At 39.0% G+C, this 18964-nt stretch overlaps 1 protein-coding gene and 1 non-coding gene across 5 annotated transcripts in view; both read left to right on the top strand.

Annotated features, from left to right (window-relative positions):
* Window positions 1-578: 578 nt before the first annotated feature.
* trnae-uuc (transfer RNA glutamic acid (anticodon UUC)) lies at window positions 579-650 on the top strand. Its single transcript has one exon. It is a non-coding gene; the product is annotated as a tRNA-Glu (tRNA).
* A 195-nt stretch (window positions 651-845) lies between these two features.
* Window positions 846-18964, top strand: part of LOC106522885 (glycerol kinase) — a 28638-nt gene continuing 10519 nt past the window's right edge. For 2 of the 4 annotated variants that reach the window (XM_014016116.1, XM_014016115.1), the window contains exons 1-14: window positions 846-1028; window positions 2303-2376; window positions 2481-2587; window positions 4302-4379; window positions 7811-7890; window positions 7993-8130; window positions 8230-8339; window positions 12329-12395; window positions 12661-12678; window positions 15055-15090; window positions 15183-15250; window positions 18114-18156; window positions 18246-18326; window positions 18414-18492. In XM_014016116.1, the coding sequence (XP_013871570.1) occupies window positions 933-1028; window positions 2303-2376; window positions 2481-2587; window positions 4302-4379; window positions 7811-7890; window positions 7993-8130; window positions 8230-8339; window positions 12329-12395; window positions 12661-12678; window positions 15055-15090; window positions 15183-15250; window positions 18114-18156; window positions 18246-18326; window positions 18414-18492 (1075 nt within the window). In that variant the 5' untranslated portion in view covers window positions 846-932. The remainder of the gene's footprint in view (window positions 1029-2302; window positions 2377-2480; window positions 2588-4301; window positions 4380-7810; window positions 7891-7992; window positions 8131-8229; window positions 8340-12328; window positions 12396-12660; window positions 12679-15054; window positions 15091-15182; window positions 15251-18113; window positions 18157-18245; window positions 18327-18413; window positions 18493-18964) is intronic. The other 2 variants (XM_014016118.1, XM_014016117.1) reach the window with 1 other exon arrangement.

The following is an 18964-nucleotide window of genomic DNA, read 5'->3' as shown; positions in this document are numbered from 1 at the left end:
CAACATATGGAATAACCACTGGTTTGGGTCTGGGTTTGGGGTCTTCATTTTCACCTGAAGGCCCAGCAGGCATCTGCGACTAGTTATACATCGGGGAAACAAAGCAGCCACTGTTTCAACGATAGCCATGTGATGTGAGTATCAGTCACATGGAGGCTGGGCTTAAAAGCCTGAATTTTGCCTGAAACTCTCAGACTGAAGAAGTCTCTTGGAGGAGAGACGAAACATTTCATTAGAGAAGAACCCGTCCAGAAGACCTATACAATTTTTTTCGTCTTTTATAGTTCTTTTTGTTTTGTTTGTTTGTTCTTGGATTTTRTTGTTGATCTGCTTCTCTTTGTCTTTGTTCTGTGGACCTTGAGTCTGTAATAAAAGTTTGATGATGATGAATGAAAACATACATTTTAGGTTACAACTGACAATGAAACAACTTTATCTCAGTTCCTTAGTGCGCTATGAAGTTCAGCCACAGAAATAAACACTGACTATTCCAATGTTTTATATTGTAACAACACAATGATAATGACTGACTGTGAACCTGTTGTGAAATTTATCTCCATGGTATCGTGTTGACAGCATCCCATATGGTCTAGCGGTTAGGATTCCTGGTTTTCACCCAGGCGGCCCGGGTTCGACTCCCGGTATGGGAAWTAACCTTTTCTCTAATTAATTCGTTATATTTTCTTTCCCTCTCGAAGTATCTTCGCTCAAAATTAAAACATGCCTTAAAGATACATTTATTGATATGCTTTAAAAAATGGGTGAAACATTGTGAAYTCTCTCCAGCAGTTACGTCATCACCAAGAGCCAAAACGCTACGTCTGAAATCCGCGACAAGCCCACCCCCCCCCGGCTGAACCAACAAACGCGTTGTTACCCGTGGTTATAATCGGTTCTGACCGGGTGCGAGCCGAAGCTCCGGTGGACTGCCCATGAACGGTACCGTCATGGCCGCGTCCTCTCACCGGATAACTCTGGGCCCGCTGGTTGCTGCTRTCGACCAGGGGACGAGCTCCACTCGGTTCTTGGTGAGCTACATCTCAGACAGAGCTGGGCGTGTTATTTTAAATGTCATAACCCGGGTTATCATGGCGGTGCCCTTGGCCAGTCGGTCCAGTTGCTGCTTCTGAAATGAAAAGCTAGTTTTGTCGTAATCGATGCTTCAAAAATCCACACCGTTATGCTGATTTTCAGTCGGTGCATTGAAGCTTTTTAAAACGCTGAAGACACGATGAAAATCTGTGGAGGGAGCTGAAGCTTTGACTTGTCAATGAGCAGCCAAGAAATATGAAAAGATTTAGTTTTTTTTTGTGAAGAGCCCAGAATCCCTCCTGAAATGTGTTAAAACCTGGTGATCAACTGTAAGAAACAGCTTACAACACGTTTTTAGAAGTACAAAGTCATGTTTGCTTGAGGATTAAATACTCCCCCTACCCCCAGTGATTTGAAATTAAGTTTAGCATTTTTTTTCTTGACACGAGACTGATCATATTTTTGTAAGAAATATAATCAGGAGATTTTTTTTTTTTTTTTGCTCCACTGTATTGGGCTAAAAGCCTTTCCCTCACCTGTACAGGTGGATATGCAGGACAGAGTTGTAGATTAGGAACTGCTTTTGCATGGCTTGTGTGTTTTGGATTTTGCATTGTTTATTTTTTTTTACAATACCATCACTTCTTAATGCTTAAGTAATTTCAGCCGATTGCCTCGGAGCGTTTTCTGGGTGTGGTAAGGAAGAGGWTTCTGAGAGAAATCCTCTCCTGAAGCCTGGGGATTGTTCAGAGCCAAGGTTTTTGTGGATGTTCGTCATCAAAAACAGGCCCACAGCATCGGTTGGCTTCTGTAGGATTCTCCTGCACTTAACCTAACCTGAAGTGTCGTTTTGATGATTTGTGTTTAAACACGACACATTATTGCATGTGCCAGGTTTTAAAGMTTAATGTTGGCGCTACAAGTTTCCTCCCCCTGCTGTTTCAGTGAGTATTTATATTGACTGAAGGTGTGTCTGAAAGTACTCTTTACGTGACACGTTGTGAAAACATTTAAGTAAATATCGACCTAGCTTTCCTCCAAAGTGTCTTTTATGCCCGAGTTCATTTGAGGATGAGAGAGGATGAAATCCTCGTGAGATTACGTGCAGACTCATGCAGTTTTGTGAAATTTTGTGAGATCTCTAAATATGTGTTGGGGATGGAGCTCAGCTACAACCACACCAAACCTTTAGCTCCAGTTGCACCACTCGGCTGCTGTGGATGATAAACAAAATGTAAAACTAAACATTTGTTTTTCCTCCATTTCCAAGGTGTTTAACTCCAAAACAGCAGAGCTGCTCAGCCATCATCAGGTGGAAATCAAACAGAGCTTCCCCAAGGAAGGGTGAGAGGAAGGATTATTCATTTATCATCCACCTGTTTGTTTGTTTATCATATACTAATTACAGTATGTTTATGGTTTGTCTTTTGTGTTGTCCCTGTCGTCAGATGGGTGGAGGAAGATCCCAAAGAGATTCTGCAGTCGGTGTACGAGTGCATGGAGCGCACGTGTGAAAAACTGATGCAGCTGAACATCGACATCTCAAACATTAAAGGTATTCGCTCACACCGCTCGTACTGACACGTGACTGTGATGTGATGAGGAATAAACAAACGAGTAATGTAAGTCAGACAGAATGCATACCTCGAACGTGGGTCAAGAGTATGAGAAAACTTGTGAAGAGTTTTAGTAGTTGTAGATGTAGACATGATTCTCTGATATAACTGTTCTGAAACAGGTTCTGCGTCAGTGGTGCCTACCCAGCTGCCAGTGCCATTAGGGGTGTAAGAAAATATCGATACATTGAATTATCGCGATATTTCATTTCCTGATACTGTATCGATATTCTAAAGCCCTGTATCGATTTTTTATTAAGGTTTAAAATGTCAACTTTCCTGCCAGCCGTTCATTTTTATGTTGTAGTTCAGCCTCTGACCACTAGTTGGCAGCAGTGAGCCAGCCGGCTCACTGCTGCCAACTAGTGGTCAGAAGCTGAACTACAACATAAAAATGAACGGCTAGTTGGCAGCAGTGAGCCAGCCATTTGGCTCCTCTGCCTCTTGAGGTAGAGGCTATTATTAAGTGTTGGGTGACCATATTGTAAATTAATACTAAAAACTAAAAGCTGCAAAAATATATATTTTCAACCTATTTACTGGCAAATTTAGTCTGATAATTGAAAACATGGATGAAATAAGAAACATGAAACAAATAAAATACATACAAAGCAGAACACAGATAAATGTATCAAAAGTATGTCTATGTAATATTAGAATTTTCTGAGACAATGAATTTTGGTTTTTCATTTTTTTCCCCAGTAATAGGTTTTTATTTGAGTTTTTGGACCAAAAAATCGCAATATATCGCCTTGCTTATATTATCGCAATGTATCAGGATATATCGTATTGTGACCCCTTTGTCATGATATGCATCGTATCGCCAAATTCTTGCCAATACACAGCCCTAAGTGCCATAGGCACTAATGCATGACCTAGTGAGCTGTAAAAGTGCTCCTCCAGTTGTTTTTATTGACATCGCTTACTTTTGTTGTTTCTGTCCTCGCTGTGTGGAGAACTGTTGCTGCCATCAAATTCAAACTTACCTTATTTACAAAAGTAATGCAATATCTCAATATTTGACATGTTTAATGTCATTGTGACACAAATATAAGAGATTTACAAGTGATTACTGTTCTTATTATTGCAGCTTCATTGGCTCCCAGTTCATTATCGAGTGAAATTCAAGATTTTGGTTTTGACTTGGCGAGCTCTGCATGGTTAGACACCACACTATATTTCTGAACTTTTACATTTTTTACACTCCTGTCACGGCTCTGAGGTCGTGTGAGAAAGACGTGCTGATTGTTCCTCAGACAAAATTAAAGACTAAAGGAGACAGAGTGTTTTTGTCTGTGGCTCCAAGGCTTTGGAACTCTCCTCCTCTGAATTTAAGATCAGATGACTCTGTGGACTCGTTTAAAGCTCAGTTAAAAACTCACCTTTTTAAATCTGCGTTTGTTAAAATTTGCTCTGTCTATTTTTATTTTATTTTATTTTATTTTATTTTTGTTTGTGTTTGTTGAAGCACTTTGTGATTTCTATCTTGAAATGTGCTATATAAATAAAGCTTTACTCACTTACTTACTTATTACATTTTATGTTGTGTACAATGTATTCGGGCTTGTTTTTTTTATTTAGCTTTTGTTCAGTAATATACAGTAAGGTCTAAATATCTATCAGATTACTGATGCTTCTTACTTTTTTTTGCAGCTATTGGAGTAACCAACCAAAGAGAGACCACACTGGTTTGGGACAAAGAGACGGGGGAGCCGCTCTACAACGCCATCGGTACAATTCTGAAACTCTGCTCGAGCCGCTCATTGTTTTGTTTTGTTTAGTATTTGAACAGCAGTCACAATGGACTTCTTGTTTACCCTTCCTTTTATTTCTGCCCCAAATCAGCATCATTTAACTTTTTTACTCCTTGGTTTCAGAATTCCAGATTTGACTCGCATAAAAACAGCTTTCCCACTGACCTGGTCCTGCCTCTTAACAGATGATTATAAAAGTGTGCTGTGGTTTAGTCCTTTAGATCAGGGCCTGTATTTATCAAACTTCTTACAGTGGAATTTTAGACTTAAGTTCTGGGAATTTCTTAGATTTACTCCTACTCTCAGACTTTCCAGAGGACTCGTAAGTGGTTCAGAGTTGTCTCAAGTGGGTCTGAGATGGACTGAGAGGACAGAGATCACAGCTGTGTACTCCTCAAGAATACTCTGCACCACCTCAGAGACTGTGGTCCAGGGGGTCTTCTACCTGAGTGTGATTCTCAGTTATACAGAGGAACTAAAATAAGGTGTGGAAAACAGGTTTAGTCGTGCAATACAAAGAGAGAAGGGCCATCATTTTGGACCAAAAGGTGAATATTTCAGTGAGTTTTTTTGGACAGAATGGAAAACTATCAAGACTGAAAGTCTTGATTTCCTACCCCCTTTTCTTTTCTTTCTTTAACTCAAACGTCATGAATTCTGTAAATTTGATTTAAAGGGGACCTATTGTGCAAAATTCACTTTTTAAAGTTTTTTTTTTGCTCAACTTTGGGTATGTACTTCTTAAAAAACAGTCCTAGGACCGAAAACATGCACCCAGGGGCATATTTACTGTAAGTAAATGTATTTTTAATGTATATTAACGACAAGTTTTATACTTCCGTCATTTTGTGATGTCACAAGCCGTACGACAACCCACCGCAACCTGCGTTCAGCCCCTTATCTAGCAACCCCCGGGTGAGATTCCTCCTCCTCAGTACAAAGAGCTGTCACGGTGTTGTTGTGCAATACGCGGCTCATTTCATAACAAGTCTCCAATAGGGCATTGGGTAGAGTGTTGGACCAGAGAGTGGGAGACCAGGGTTCGAGGCTGGCATGAATACAATTTAATTATTTATTTATTTTCGTTCATTATGAACACATTTTCTCATGTACCTCTATTGTTTAGCTTATTAAAGCCTTGTTAAAGTCTATTTGTTCGAGTTTCTGAGGTATTTTGACCGCTGCTGCTCCCTGCTCTGGTAACAGAGCGCAGAGCAGAGGAGGGGGAGAAAAAGAAGAAGCTGGGACCACGACTCTGCCTCTGGGTCTCACAGGGTCTCATATGGTTATACAACGGAGCTTCTGCTATTATTAGCCATGCTAACGTAAACACTGGCTTTGGAGGGCGGAGTTAATGTCAACAGATTTTTGGAGGGCGTTACCAACAGTGCTCATTAACATAAACAGCTCGTTCTGAACAGAAGTCAGAGCAGGCAGAACTAGAAAATGGGAAATTTTATTATCTGAAAATTATTTTGTGCATTAAATTGAATGAACATGGTCTGGATAACCCACAGACATACCGTAAACATTTCTAGGACCCATAATTGGTCTCCTTTAAAAACATCCATAGTAGGCTACTCTCACACGATACAATGATGGAGCATGCAGGGGGTCTCGGACCAAGCAGATAACGACTGAGTGGTGCTGTGTGTGTGTGTGTGTGTGTGTTGTCTGTGGAGAGGAGGAGGAGCTCAACATTTCCTCAGGCTCTGATGTAAAAAAAAAACTTTAAAAGCTGAGTTTTTGAAAAAATCAATGAGTTTTTCTTGTTCGTGATGCAAATGAGGACATTTTATGTAATTTACAATCTGTACAACGTGACGTGTATGAACATTAGTGTGTTGAAACTAGTGAACTTATCTTAGGATTTTCACAGTTTTATCTCAACATTTCTCAGAGAATGTTCATGAACATGAAATCCAAGGCAGTGATTGGTCCATGCTGGGGATTTTGTAACGACATCATCCAGGATCAGCTTTGCAGCACAGCAAAGTGTCACAAATCAGCTCTACTGACACTTAAGAGTTACTCTTAACTTTGCTTAAAGTGAGACTTTATAAGTGACTTTTAGGCTCAGCTTTTAGCTAAGAATTCTTTTACATTCTTAACAGCATTCTTAAGAGGAACCCTAAGAGGTTTGATAAATACGGCCCAGGAGTCGGATTTATAAAAGTGGCGTACGCACAAGATGAGCCCAGAAACTTGCGTACGTCACTTTTCATGCCAAGGTTGTGATTTATAAAATCCAAACTTGATGTAAAAATGTGCGGTGCCTCAGCCAGCTCTGACCCATGCGTACGCTCATTTTGGAGATGGGAAACTGCGACTTTAGCAACACAGATGGTGAAGTGAGGAGTTATATCCACGCTGTAATGATCACTGTCGGATATTTAATTTACCTTCATAATCAGACTTAGATTATTTATTTATTTAGCTTTCTTAACAGTAATATTTATGCTTCTGCTGCTGAGCCATGAGGACCTTTGAAATAAAAAAACTTAAATCTTAAATAAAAGTTCACACATCCATTCATCTCCTTCCTCCTCAGACGACCCTGACCCACAGACCCCTCCCTGATCCACAGACCCCTCCTCCCTGACCCACAGACCCCTCCCTGACCCACAGACCCCTCCCCGACAAGAGACATTTCAACAGCCCGACAGCAAAAGTCAGGCTTTGGGTACGTGCACAGGGCGCGCCCACCCTCACCAGTGTGGATGTTATAAACCTTCACGTTTTAAAGTCCGTATTTGTCACGCGCGTGGGGATGTGTGCGTGTGGGGGGGATCTGCCGCAGATAACAGAGCAGGCAGGAGGGGGAGAGGATGGGGAGAAGAGCGGTGAACTTATTTCTAACTTTGTCTGACTTATTTAATTTTATTTTATTTTTGTTTTTAGCGTCCTGCAGGCTCTGAGAGAAAATAATTTGAAGCTGAGTTTTTGAAATAAATCATTAGATTACTCTAAACGTCTGTAAACCTACAAAATCGGGAAAATCTGTGTCAATTACAGACAATCTGTTCACGTGAGCAGCTGTCAGTCAGCACCTGTCMTCCTCCAGACTCACGATAAAGTGTGTCTGAACCAATCACTTTTGTTGGCATTGATCAGCTGACTGATTTAAATACATCTTAACATTCATGAGGTACTTTGCATTGACTGTTTATGGTTGAATGTGGGCGTGTAGAGGGTAGAACCTGAGGCGGGACCTCGTGCRCAAACTCTGACGTGCGGCTGTGATTTATAAATGAAAGATGCGCAGAAACATGTGAACGCACTGTTTTATAAATCTGAATATTTTTTGGCGTACGCCATTTCCACCTTTTGGCCGTTCATTCACTTTCAGTATGGTTTCCACGCAATCCTTTATAAATCTGACCCCTGATCTGTTGTGTTTTTCCTCAGTGTGGCTGGACCTACGCACACAGTCAACAGTGGAGCGTCTCATTAATAAAACTCCAGGAAGGAATAAGAATCATTTAAGAGTAAGGCATTTACCTAATTTTTTGTTTTTTATAACCTCAGTTTGTCCTGTTTTTTTTTTTTTCTTTTATAACATTGTTTATGTTTCTTCTGTCCCGCTGCAGCATAAAACAGGGCTCCCGATCAGCACTTACTTCAGCGCGGTGAAACTTCGYTGGCTGATGGATAACGTCAGTGAGGTCCATGAAGCTGTCGTGTCTCACCGCGCCATGTTTGGCACCGTCGACTCCTGGCTCATCTGGGTATAGAAAGATCTCCTCCCTCAGTAGTTTGCAGTGATCTCGGAGACGTATAAAATGACTCACTTTTGTGTGTTTTTTTAAATCTCTTTTATTCCACAGTGTTTAACTGGAGGCAAATCCGGCGGAGTCCACTGCACTGACGTGACCAACGCCAGCAGAACCATGCTGTTTAACATTCACACAATGGACTGGGACCCAGAACTCTGCAAGTATGAAACCTGCTGTCCATCTCACCTGCCTGTTTATTCTTTATCAGCCTCTCAAGGACATTTCTGTTTTCAGGTTTTAGTTTATATTTAAAGGATTCTATCATCCATGACAAAACTGTTTTTTTTTGTTAGTTTTTTGTAATTCTTTATTTTTCGTTCAGAAATACATAGTTACAGGTAATGAATGAACTGTAATATTATCTGATCATTTGCTGTCATTTTTTTCTTATTCATGTAAACCGGGTATAAACTAAGAACAATTTGAGAGAAGGAAAATAAGAAGAAAGAAATTAAATAATAAAAAGGATGCATTACTGAATATACATATTATTTATGGCATGGGGGAGAAGAAACAACGAAAACAAAGAAAAAAAATCTCAAACAGGATCATTAATGCACCACTTCTACAAAGTCTGGTTATATAGACTTTATAAATCTAACCCATTCCACCCATAGGTTAATGAAAATATTGTTTTAAGCCTAGTGGAGAAGGTAATTGCTTCCATTATATACATCTCATTTACAATATCTGTCCAATCCGAGGTTGTGGGAGGCCCAGGAGATTTTTTGCATGCAGAGGTAAATATTAGCTCGTCTGTCCAGGTAATCACAATTCTCAAAAAATAAAGACAAAAACCATAGGGGTAAATAATTATAGAGTATAACAGACATAGTCTTATGGACCTCAGCCCAAAAAGGTTTTATTTTTGGGCATTCCCAAAAAATATGCCAGTGATGTGCCCCCTGAACACCACACAGCCTCCAACACTTGAATGGTAATGTGTGTTTTGCTTTGGTGTTATAAAAAAGGACCAGACATTTCCAGTTAAACTCACGCCATGAGTGAGAGTTAGTACATGCCCAGCAGGACTCGCATGTGTTTAAACATTCATCTGTAGTCATCGACATATTGCTGCCTCTTTCCCATTTTACCTTAATTAATTGGAATTAGTGGAATGGGGTTTTTTTTCAACAAACATTTGTAAAGCCTGGAAATAGCCCCTTTAACGCTGGCCTCTTTTGAAAGCATTCAAAATAGTTTTAATATAGGATCATTTAAGTCTGTTTTGGGTTTAATATGTTCAAAATAATTGTGTACTTGTAAGTATCTGAAAAATCAGACTTTTCTGGCTGGTATTTATTTTTCAGGTCTTCAAAGTCCCCTAATTTCCCATTTTCTGTAACTGAGTAAAATGTTGTTATGCTGTTAAAACTGTTTCAAAGTTTAATAAAAATTCACAGCAAAAGCTGTCTCGGGGCACAATAAAATAAAAAAAAGAAAAGAAAAGAAAAAGAAAATAAAATAAAATATAAAAGGCCATTTTGTCAGATTCAAATCCAGTTGCAGTCAGATCAGTCCAGCAATAATACATGGCCCAGTCAAACAAATGGTCCAACACTAACCACTAGGGGTGCAAAGATACTGGAAATTCACGGTTCGGTGTTCAGTTCAATACTTWAGTCTCACGGTTCGATATTTTTTCGATACAAAAAAGAGAAATTTCCATGCCCCTTTTAACTTGTAATTTATTTTTATTAATTATGAACATTTGTTTAACCTCAAAAGTACAGTTTTTAAATTAAATGTTGCTGAAACAGCAAGTTTCTCAGTGGATCTGCGCTCAAAAATGCAGCCTAGGTGGAGTAGTCGAACACAGATCCACTGATCATTTAACACAGAGCATCTTCAGAAGACAAGTTGATAAAGTAAATTTTTAAAATCTGTATTGTTCCATACGGGTGTACATGTATTGTTGCACCCCTACTAACCACCTTCAGCTTTAGTTAAATGGACTGTACTTATATAGCACCTTTCTATCCATCCAGGACACTCAAAGCGCTTTACACTAACAGACATTCACCCATGCACACACACATACAGACTGATGATGGCAAACTACAATGTAGCCACAGCTGCCCTGGGGCACATTGACAGAGGTGGGGCTGCCATACACAGGGTCCACCAGACCCTCTGACCATCAGTGGGCAAGGCAGGTGAAGTGTCTTGCCCAAGGACACAACAGCATATGGGCATGGCGGGGAGTCGAACCTGTGACTTGCGGGTCCCAAAGCCGGTTGCTCTACCACTACACCACAGCCGGTTACAGCACACCCTCACTGTGGCATTGTTTCCACAAGCTTCTGCAACGGCACGGTTATTTTCTGTCCAGAGTTTACATTTTTCTCTGAGCTCTTGTATTGATTAGAGTCGGAACTCTGCAACAAGTCTTCTGCAGCCCACTTCAACGTTCTCAGTGAGGTTCAGGTCTGGACTCCGTTTCCTGCTCCCTGAACCATTTTCCCAATCTGATCCTGATGAATTCTGACTTTGTCATTTTGTATTTTTTTGACCACAGACCCCTGACCTGGTCAGTATGTTCATGTAGTCAGCTAACCTCATAAAGTTGCTGGACCTGGACCGGACCAACTGCCACCCGCCAGGCTTGTACAGTGGGCAGTAGACACAAACAGATTAAATCTGGACCCATCAGATGTTCTTCCTTGCACAGTTCTTAAACAGATTTTAGTAGTTTAAGTAATTTCAGATTATTGTTCTTGTGTTATTGAGATCTTTGGAGACTGATATAAATGCAGGTACTCTCCAGTGAGGTTTCTGTATCGTGGGCTCCTCCCCGGTCCCAAAACACCAACAGGATGCCCATTCTTCATGCAGCATCCCTCCCATTCAGACCCTACTGAACTGAATCCTGCCGGTGCAAATCTGCTGCTGTTTCAAAAAAAAAAAAAAAAAACCCTGTGGCTAAAACAAATCAATACAATAAAATAACTTGGTGTCACTTTTGTTGGTCCTGAACCGGAATAAAAAAAGCAGGGTTAGTACTCTGATGGTAGAATTAAAAAAACAAGGATCGGCAGCAGAAACTTTATTTCTAGTTCTAAACATATTTTGGAGTTTTTTTTTTTCTGACATAAAGTCTCTCAAGACGTTATTCCTCTCTGGGCCATTATGCAAAATCTGTTCTGACTTTCAAAAAGAAAAAATGAGTAGGTCCTCTGGATGGGTTCTTCTTTAGTGAAACGTTTCATCTCTCCTCCAAGAGACTTCTTCAGTCTGATGAGTTTCAGTTGAAACTCAGCCTTATAAGCACTGCCTCCACATGGACAAACAGGTTAGTCAAATGCAAATGAGGGCCATCGCCTAACAATAGGCTTGATTGGCTCTATTATTCATAGAGGGTCATGTGCCCCATCACCTGACCAGTGTTGTGTTATGTGAATGTAGTGAATGCAAGCGGGGTTCAACGTCCCCTTGTTTTTGTCCCTCCCTCCCTCTTTGTGTTGGTATCATTGGGGCCCTGATTCACACCTTTTGCTCACAGGAGGCTGAGTCATACTTGCAATAACAGCACTGTAGGAGGAGGACAACTGGACACGAAGGCCTCCACCTCTGTTTAATGGTGGACGGTTTTTCTTCACAAAGATGGCTTCCTAACTCCTCTCTCAAACCAACGTTCCTCTCTATCAAGGATGAGAACATCTTCATCCCTGAAAGAGTGACCGCTGGCCTGTAGATGAGTGTAAACTGCAGAGTCCTGACCCGATGATGTAGCTCTTCTGTGCTGGTTCATTCTTTTGAACAGTGGCTGTTTTGTTTCCCCCAATGTATAACTGATCACAGTCCTCCTGACACTTAACAGCATATACTATATTGCTCTGTTTTTGCCGGGGAACTGGATCTTTGGGGTGAACTAATCTTTGTCATAATGTGTTTTGGGGTTTGAAAGCCACTGGGACGTAATGTTCACTGTTCTGACTTTATTTAGTGACCTCTAGTGGCTTTTAGGACAGCCAATAGCTACTGTTTTACTGAAGAGTTGGAAACGGTACAGCTGTGAGTTGTTGCAGGAGGTAGTTCTGAACCACTTCAATTGTACAATAGTTCGTCCCAACAGTTTATTTTGATCCAGAGCTTGAACAAAGCAAATTTGACTCACTTTGACAGATTGTTTCTCTGCTTTAATTTTCAGATATTTTGGTATACCTATGGAGATTTTGCCCAGAGTGAGGAGTTCATCAGAAATATATGGTCTCATGGTAAGTTGTGATGAATGAGTTTTCTCTGGACACTTTAATTCAAATATTTGTGTTTTAAATCATGTTATTTTAGTTTGACTCATGTTTTGTGTAATGAGTGTAATGTCTCATGAGTCAACCACTAAAAAAGATAACACAGACTTTAATTTTGGTTTTTTAATGTTAAAACAAATTTTGGTTAGTGTGTTTTTAAGTGCATGCAAGTTGATTGAGAAATTCCTTTAGGCATTTTTGTGTGCCATTGTCTCTCTTTTCTCACCGGTAGAAAATATGTTCTAGCCGGGTAAGTGCTATTCACCATCACTGTTTTTAATCATCATCATTAAAAAAACTCTTCCGCTTTTCCCTTGGCCAAAATGAGTAAACCATCCAACAGTGCATTTCCAAGCTTCAGGTGAAAGCTGAAGTTTTATTATTTCTTCAAGTTGTGTGCAGAAAATTCAAACACGAGTCAACAACAGTTTGTTTTTTCTTCACTGTTTTTCTAGACAATTTTTTTCTGACTTAATTTTGTATTTTTTGCAAAACGATGCACCAATTCTATTTTTCTAGGCAGATTCCCTTTTCCGATTTGTAAAAAAATATTTTTTTAGTCTCACCTGATGATTTTGGTTTTAAATTGTTTGATTTTTTTTTCTCATTAAAAGTAATTAACGGCATTTGTTTCTAACTTGAAATGCTCCTAATTACATGAAGAAAAAAATGTTGTTTAAAACAGCACCAAAATAAAAATTTTTCTCTCATAAATACACTATATATTATTCTTTTTGTACAAATACTTCAACAGCAATAACACCAGCAACAAAAAACTGTAGATCTCCTTCATTAACCCCAATATAGCTCTCTGTCATTTAATTAAAGGCACAGTGTGTAGGATTTTGTCAAGTCTTTTAGCCGAAATTGAGATAATCACTAATGATAATAATAAAAAAAACATGTCWAATCATTGCAGACAAAGACCTTGTTTTATTATTTTTACCTTATAAAAAGCTGTTTATATCTCCATGGTCGCGGGTCACCCTACAGGCAGCCGCCATCTTGTCTACGAAGGCTCATGAAGGACAAACTGCGGTGGCGGCGTCAAAAACAGTTTTAATTGTAATACTATAAATGTAATATTTGTTGTCTGTCATTGTAGCTGGGATAATTTTACTTATTAAAGCTCATAATCTTACCACTTGAAACATCACTAGCCCTGAAGCTGCTGGTAGACATCGCGGTTGGAATTATCAAAGGTTTTTGACACCTGAGAGACACCGTAGCAACTCCTTTGTGTTTGGAAGTGGGGGGTGGGGGTGGGGGGAGGACCAGGGAGGATGATTCAACCACTCAACCACTAGATGTCGCTGAAAACAACAAATTCTACACACTGTGCCTTTAAGAGAAGTGCATACGAAAAAAAAGAAAATCGCATTTTCAGCATCTTTAGCTCTTTTACTTTCTCTGAAAAATATTGTAATTATTAGGGGTTGGAGGTAAAATCTGTTTTAAGATTGTGGAAGATCTAAATCAGTTTCCAAACTTCAAATATCTATAATTTTTTATCGATGCTGCCACTTTATTTGTCCCGGTAGAGTTACTGTAACTTCCTGTACTGGAAACATACTACAGTAAAGTTGTGTATTTTTACACCTTTTTTTTCTTGTCTTTGCTGAACCCTGAAGAATCAATTCCTGTAAATATTGGCTACATTTATCGCAACATAAAAGTCTTTGTTAGTGACTTGAAAATTATTGATTTGTGAATCAGTAATAACCAGTAATAAACACAATGCTAACTATGTTCGCTTTGCAATGGGATTTTCAGCACTTTGTTAGCATCTGTGGTACTTGTTGGTTAGTAGTTTGTGATTAATCGGGTCTTTTGACGTGTTATTGTGCACTCTTTATTAGGCATGATAATGCAGATTAGCCATGTAGCTGTGGTGCTTCAACCTGCTCAGAGCTGATGAAACAGAAAATCATCCGATACTTGTCAAACAGTTTGACAATCAATTCTGTAATCCTGCTGCATGAAAAAACAAACATCTATTACTGATGATAGTCTAACAGTAAAACATTCAGATTACAATCTAAGCTTTGTACACAGAAGACATATTCTCTGCTGGAAATGTACTGCATGATGGGACTATTTTGTTTTGTTTTTGTTTTTGTTTTTTTGCATTTGTGGTAGCATGCTGCTCGGCTGGTTATCTTTGGTTCCTCGGCCTCCCAGCCAACACAACTCCTAAATTTCTTCACTCTTTTGGCAGAGTTTTCTTTACTCATCACTCTAACGTCTAACCAAAGCTGCATGTGGGAGTGAAGACGTTTCCGTTAACATGAGTTCACACTTTTCGCTCTCTTTCTTTCCCTTTAATGTGTTTACATTGTTGCAGTATGCTTTTGTAAAACGAAATGCTGGTAGAAGTGTAGTTCTTTGTGTTATTTGGCTTCATATAGTCAAATAATAGGTGGTCATTGTTGGTTGTAGTTGCACTCATTTTTGTCAAATTACTGCAGATGTTTTGATATTATTGAAAATAATGCATGTCATTAAACTCATTTTAGATTAGAAGTTTGGTCTAAGTAAATAAAATGTAAGAAACACTGGTAAAATTAGAAAGTAATTAGAGAAAAAGATGGCCGCTTTCTGAAATCTAAACTTTTTCTTGTGACAGAAATCTGGAGCTTTATCAGGTATTCCCATATCAGGGGTAAGTTGTTTTTTTATCATTTGATTTTGTTTATTATGTTCACCTGCACATGTAGAAGATAAATAACAAGTGCTCTTTTTATTTCTTACCAGTGCCTTGGGGATCAGTCGGCAGCTCTTGTTGGACAGATGTGTTTTCAGGACGGTCAAGCTAAAAACACGTAGGTGGCTTTTTATTTTATTATCACTGCTGAAAGGCAAGAGATAAATAATATTGCCTGTTTGTCCATTTGTCTGTTAGCAAAATACCTCATGAATGAGTAATAATAATAATAATAATAATAATAATAATAATCTTTATTGTCCACATGTGGAATTTTGACTTTGGTCACTTCCCATGGTGATAAAAAGAAAACACTCACAAAACATGCACAATTGGTTAATAATTAACATTATTGCATTTGGGATGAATGAGTTCTTATAAAAGTTCCTGGTTGCTCTTACTGCCCTGTATCACCTTCCAGAGGGAAGTTTAACAAATTCACAAAACGGGATTCACCCGCAATTTGTCGGGCCTTTTGTTTTGTCTGCCTTTTATATAATTCTCCCAGCATGCTTTGCTTCGTGCCAATGATCTTATTAACCATGCTGATAATTCTGGACAGTCTATTTTTTTTCCCTCACCTGCAGGTGTCCATACCAGGTGCACATGTTTAAAAGTGAAAACATATACAGTGTTTAAAATACTTTGGCTTGCATCGTATGTGTTCAATTTCCTAATTAAATACATATGCTGTATAGCTTTTTATAAAAAAAAATGTAATCTACATTAGCTGAAAAACACCAGGTGCTATCAATAAAGATGTTTAAACTCATTAACCACTTCATCAGGTTGATGATTTATAAACACAGGTGATAACTGGTGACAGACATTGTGTTGACCAACCACCAGCTCTTTAGTCTTGCTTTCATTAATAAATAAATCACTGTTCTTACACCATTCAATGAGTTCATCAATGCCATTCAGGTGAGGAGATTGTTTTGCGGAGTCATTTGACTGCATGAGCCCTATGAGCACCATGTCGTCTGTGCACTTATACAAGTGGCATCTCATTCGTATAAACAGAGAAATCACACATCCCTGAGGTGCCCCTGTGTTCAAAATGACCATATCAGGGGTGATATCAATCTCTGTGATCGATCTGTTGCTCTGTCCTCATTGGATGAACATCTGCAACTTTGAGTAATTCATTATGGCCACTGCAGCCAGTTGTCTTCAACCTACATAAAAATCCCCATTACTACATAATTTCTCAATGTAAGCTGTTTGTTTTGAACTCCAGCATAAAAAGCAACAGATGCTAGGATTGGACAAAATCGTAAGCGAAAATTTCAGTGGTTGATATTTTGCACTTGGTGATTAATATGATTAGTGCTGCCGGCGGACTCTCATACGGGACCAGGGATTACCCCGGTTGTCCGCTTGGCACTCTTCGACTCTTTCCTCTTAAAAACAAAATAATGGATTGCCTACTTCCTCATTCAAGTCCTCACTTTAGCTGTGGCCCAAATCAGGGGTTGCTGCCCATGTGGGCAGGAGGAAATGAGGACGGGAGAATTTATTTCTTGCAGCAGAGCAGGTTGGAAGACGGCTATTTGATGGTTTTTGTTTTTTTTTTTTTTTTAAGGCCCTACTGGCTCCAACATGTTAAATACAGTTAAAACCGAGTTTTAGAAAAAAATCCATAACACTTAAAAAAAAATCTGCGAGATCACTCTATACATCTGTATACCTGCAAAATTAGGGAAAACCCTTGTAAATTTCAGACAATCCACACAACTTGACATGTATGGATATGTTTTATATGACCTGTCTTTAGTTGTCTTTCACAGAGGTATAACTTCACAAATCCRGTATTATTAAAAAGAAGTTTCATGTAAAATGAACAAAAGAAACATTAATATTTCGGGTTAACAGTACTTGTAACTGCATTTTATTGAACATCTCATTGCAGCAAAAATATCATCAGCTACATTTTCAAACTTACATTTAAAAAGAAATTCTTCAGCCGTGATAAATTTCCAAACTTCATTTAAAAAAACAAAAAACAAACAAACAAACAAAAAAAAATAACAACTCAATCATCTTCGTTTTTCTGTTTAGTTTGCTGATGATGCAGTAAATCCTGGGATATCCATGAAGGATGCTCAGATGCAGCCCATGTTTTTTTTTGTGCAGAATTTGTTAGCCACATGAATAGGCCCCTACGAATTGGGACAGTCTGTGACGTAAGCAAGAAACAAAGTTGCCCTACGTAGGCTGCAACCCCTGAATTGAGACGAATCCAGTATCTCAGACTGATTTTTCCATCTGTGTATCAGCTGCTCCACCTCTGTTTCAATCAGCTGCAGCTCCACGTACAAACATCACCTCCTTTTGATTCAAACACACTAAAACTGACAAAACTAAATGTTAAACCCACTAAACTACACCCTATCTATAAATCCAAACCACGTTAAATATAAAGCTCTGAAATCTCATTGTTCATTCCCACTCTCAACATCTCTCCATCATTCATCGGGGTGGTATGTTTGTTCAGTAGGGTGGGGGTGAGACCAAAGACTGAGGAGGACTGAGGTGTTTTTTTCATGAATCTGCCCATCTTTTCAGCTTCCCCCTGCTGCAACACACTTCAAATATGATGAACATTTAAAGAAAAAATAAGTGACCTGAATTATTTATCATTACTCTGGTTTTATTTGGCCTGTCAACACAGTTTAAAAACTGATGTAAAGTTTGAAATCTTTTAAACTTAAATTAAATTATTAGAGAGGATGCATCAGTGATTTAAATCAGTCATGTGACTAGGACTCCAAGAGGTTAATCATCATATTAATTGTTATCAGATAAATACCATTATTAATTCTGAATTATTTTATATATATTTTTTACTAATAGCGCCCAACTCTAGCAGGTGCTAGTTAACGTTTCACGGAACGCTCTGCCCTGTTTAAATTTACATGTAAATGTTCAAAATCCTCTTCATCAGAAACCCAGTAAACTTCAGATTTATTATGTTTCAGGTATGGGACCGGCTGCTTTCTTCTGCGAAACACTGGATCCAAGGTGCATTACCTCTTTCATTATGTCTTAAAGTAACATAAGCACAGATTTACCTACAGGGGGGTATTTTTGTTGTGGCTATTACTTTGCAGCCCGTTATGTCCGACCATGGTCTGCTCACCACTGTCGCCTACAAACTTGGTCGAGACAAACCCGCCTGTTACGCTCTGGAGGTACAGTTTTTCCGATAAAAGTGATGCAAACGTATTTACAAATGCTTCGTAACGTTATGGCCCACCTTTGCTGCTGCTTGTTGCCAGGGATCTGTGGCCATTGCGGGAGCTGTGGTTCGCTGGCTGCAGGACAATCTCGGGATCATTGGATCATCCGAAGAGCTCGGTACAACTTTGCTGCAAGTTTTCTCATGATGAGTTATTGTTGAAGACGACTCAACTACAACCACGCCAAATCTTAGCTCAATAGCTGTAAAATTGACAGTTATAGCTTTTTGTGTTTGCTAAGAGTGATTTGCACTTCATTTTCTTTTAAAATACCTGCATAATGTCTGGATATAATAGAGAACAAGAGTGTCAAGCTCAGGTCCTGCAGGGTTGCTATCCTGCATGTTTTCCTTGAGTTTCTGTTCGAACACACCTGATTCAGTGATTCAATTAGCTCTGAAATTCTGTAGAGGCCTGTTTAACATCCATTAAAGGGGAAATATTATGTGTTTCTCAGGCATATATTTAAATACTACACCATAATAAAGTATCTATGTCACCTTTAGTTGTTATTAGTTGTTATTAAAATGCTGTTTTTATGTTTAAATAGAAAATAAACTTATCTTCTCATCACTTCCTCTTCTAAACTC

Source organism: Austrofundulus limnaeus, unplaced genomic scaffold (genome assembly GCF_001266775.1).
Source record: "Austrofundulus limnaeus strain Quisiro unplaced genomic scaffold, Austrofundulus_limnaeus-1.0 Scaffold138, whole genome shotgun sequence".
Taxonomy (NCBI): Eukaryota; Metazoa; Chordata; class Actinopteri; order Cyprinodontiformes; family Rivulidae; genus Austrofundulus; species Austrofundulus limnaeus.
Note: the sequence above shows the minus strand (reverse complement) of the source record. Positions and strands in the feature narration are given on the sequence as shown.